This window comes from Aulonocara stuartgranti (genome assembly GCF_965226115.1).
Source record: "Aulonocara stuartgranti genome assembly, chromosome: 19".
NCBI lineage: Eukaryota > Metazoa > Chordata > Actinopteri > Cichliformes > Cichlidae > Aulonocara > Aulonocara stuartgranti.
The window spans coordinates 6,365,777-6,368,793 of NC_138955.1; the positions used below are offsets into that span (position 1 = coordinate 6,365,777).

A 3,017-nucleotide genomic window follows, 5' to 3' on the forward strand; every position below is an offset into this window, starting at 1 on the left:
CCTGCTAAAGCAGCATTTGACCACAAGTCATTATTGAGTAAGGTGAAGTTGTAAAACTTTAAAACCTCTCCAACTGGACAGATTAAAGTTGCATTAGGATGGTTAAGTTAGTATACACTATATATGGTAATTATTCTTAGGTGTGATGACTATGCAGTTTAGTACCCCAAGGAAGTTTTCTACAGTCACTTTTCAACTTCCATCCATCAATTTTCTTCTGCTTATCTAATTTAGGGTTGCAGGGGAGCTGGAGCCCATCCCTGCTGCAATATGGCAGGAGGCAAGGAAATCCTGTAGAGGTCAGCAATCTGATTTAGTGTTGGGACTAACGCGTTATTAAGTAACGCGTTACAGTAACTACCTTATTATTGTGGTAACGAGAAGGGTAACTAGTTATTATGCCAAAACCAGGAACGCGTTACTCGTTACTGGGATTTAAATAGGCTCGTTATCCGTTACTTCGTGTGGTGGCTATCACGGAGCTTCCACAGATTCAATAACATTAGCAAGTGGTGGAGGCCAGCAGGTGGATGAAGGAAAAGGGAGGCAAGAGGAGAGACCCGAAGCGGCCGCTGGTCAGGTGAACTGAACTTCAGGTAAGAAGTTATGACCTGCAGTCCATCTGGGTCAGATATAAACCAAGTTTAGGTGGAGTTTATTTTCGTTATGCTGACTTTTTCGTACTGCGTGCTAGCTAGCATGACGGAGTTTCTATACAGCTGGGTGGGTGCTATGTTACTGATGTTGAACTTTATTTTGTTCATACGGTTAATTATTAGAGTTGCCAACCCTCCCGTAAAAAACAGAATCGTCTCGTATTTGGAGAAAATTCTCAATTCTTATTGAGGTGAAAAGAAACACAGTTTGTCCCGGACTTCAGCTACAATGGAAAAGACACAAAGCTGGATTTATTCTGTGTTTACGCTGCACAGCTGCCTCTTCTCCTCTCATTCTCTCCCTCCCTCTCCTGTTTCTACTTCAATCAGTGATCAGCTGATCGGCTTTTCTCTCTTGTTTATTTATCGCCCACTTTGCGCCAGAAAGAGGAAACCAGTGGATGTCGCGCTAAACAACAGCAGCATGTTTAAGCTTGATCAGCTGTTGTTAGAATTTATTTAATATTACTTTCTACTATCAGCTGATCTAATACGCTGATGTGCTTTTGGTGTTTTCCACATCTACAGACTGTAGTCAAAACACAAAGGGGTGCACAAAAAATGGCAGAAGCAAGTCTGCGGGAGAAAGCAAAGAGTCACCCAAAAAAAAGAAAAAGGACAAAACCAAAAACGTTGTCCAAAATTCAGCAGCCGACCAGCAACGTAAGTAGCAAACAGCTTGGCTTTTATACTCAGGTGAAGAGCAACATTTAGGGTACAGCAGAGAGTAATTTGTGTCACAGCTGTAGTAAAACAACATTTGTGTCTTTTCAGGGGAATACCAAGCCAGATATGTGCAGGAGCACCATCTAGGAAATGGCGGCTTTGGAGCAGTGTTTGCTGGCTACAGGATAACAGATCATTTCCCAGTAAGTGTTCAGATGGTGGGAGTAAGACAGGCAGCAACGCAGATAACGGACAATATTATCAGCTGAGCATTAAAGGTGCTGTTTTACACCTTTAATGAAGTCATACTGAGGAAATGCTCACCAATGCTCTGTGTCTTTTAGGTAGCTATCAAACACATTCCCAAGGACAAAATCCCCATCCAAGTGACGGTAAGTGTGCAACACTTGAACTGTTTTTACATTCCTGGACTGAGTGCAGCGTTCACCTGTGAAACGTCTGTTCCTCATCATCCACTTTGTTGTAATATATCAGGATGAAAACGGGAAGGAAGTCTCAGTGGAACTGGCCATTTTGCTGAAGCTTGCAGCTGAAGCAGATGGATCAGTGGGAACGTCGGCTCCTGTGTCTCTGTTGGACTGGTTTGACTTTGGCACAGAGCTGATCCTGGTGCAGGAGAGACCTGTCCCCGCTGTGGACCTGTTTGAATACATAAGAGAAAATGGAGGATGTTTACCAGAAGAAAAGGCCAAGGTAAGTTGACTGGAAGAGCCTTAGACTGTACAGCATTCAATCAAAACACAGAGTATCAGAGAAGCATCAACCTGTTGACTCATTACTGTCTTTTTCATCTTTTCCAGGTCATTCTGAAGCAACTGGTTGATGCAGCAAAGGACCTGGAGGAGAAACACATCTTTCACCGGGACATCAAGAGTGACAACATTCTGATTGAGACCGGCTCAGACGTGCCTCGAGTTCGTATCATTGACTTTGGACTGAGCTGCTTTGCTACGGAGAGATCGCGGTTCCGCTTCTTCTATGGTAACATATTCAGCTCCTGCTCTTCACAGATGTAGCAATTTGTGCCTTTTGTTTTAGAAGAAATTGTAATTGTGTCTGTTTATTAGGTACACCTATCCACAGCCCTCCTGAATGTTACTGGGGCAAAAAATACAGGCCTGGACCCACCACGGTGTGGCAAATGGGAGTGGTGCTGTACGAAGCGCTTCATGTGGGGGACTTTAATATCATGATGTTCATCGAAAACGAACTGAAATTCAACGAGCATCTGTCCCCACGTAAGAAAACATCACACTTCAAGATTCACTGATGGCTTGGATCACTGGAACTATCATCTTCATCTTTTCTCTCCTTTCTTTCTTTCTTTCTTTCCAGACTGCCGGAATTTCTTGGACGCGTGTTTAACCGATGTCCCGGAGAAGCGCCCAACGCTGGGGGACCTCCAGCGTCACCCCTGGCTCAGATAAGCCCATCTCTCATACACACACACACACACACACACACACACACACATTTCATATCTTATCATATGAGTGTGATAAATGACCTAACTTTCTTTTTTGTCTTTATTTCATTTTTTTTTTTGTTTTTTTAACAGGAAAAGGTTTTTTGGTTTTTTTTGGCCGATTCTAAATTTTGCTATCCTGAAATTCCTGTAACCCCCCCAGCCATCCCAGGAAAGGGGATCTCTCTTTGAATTGGCTTTCCCGAGGT

At 43.4% G+C, this 3,017-nt stretch overlaps 1 protein-coding gene across 1 annotated transcript; it reads left to right on the forward strand.

Moving 5' to 3' along the window:
- Positions 1-1,147: 1,147 nt before the first annotated feature.
- Positions 1,148-2,711, forward strand: LOC309696236 (serine/threonine-protein kinase pim-2-like; the record flags this gene model as incomplete). Its single annotated transcript, XM_082517388.1, has 6 exons — positions 1,148-1,319; positions 1,431-1,525; positions 1,667-1,714; positions 1,818-2,036; positions 2,144-2,324; positions 2,411-2,711. Coding segments are annotated over 6 exons (918 nt in total), but the record flags the coding sequence as incomplete, so codon positions are not given.
- Between the last annotated feature and the right edge of the window lie 306 nt (positions 2,712-3,017).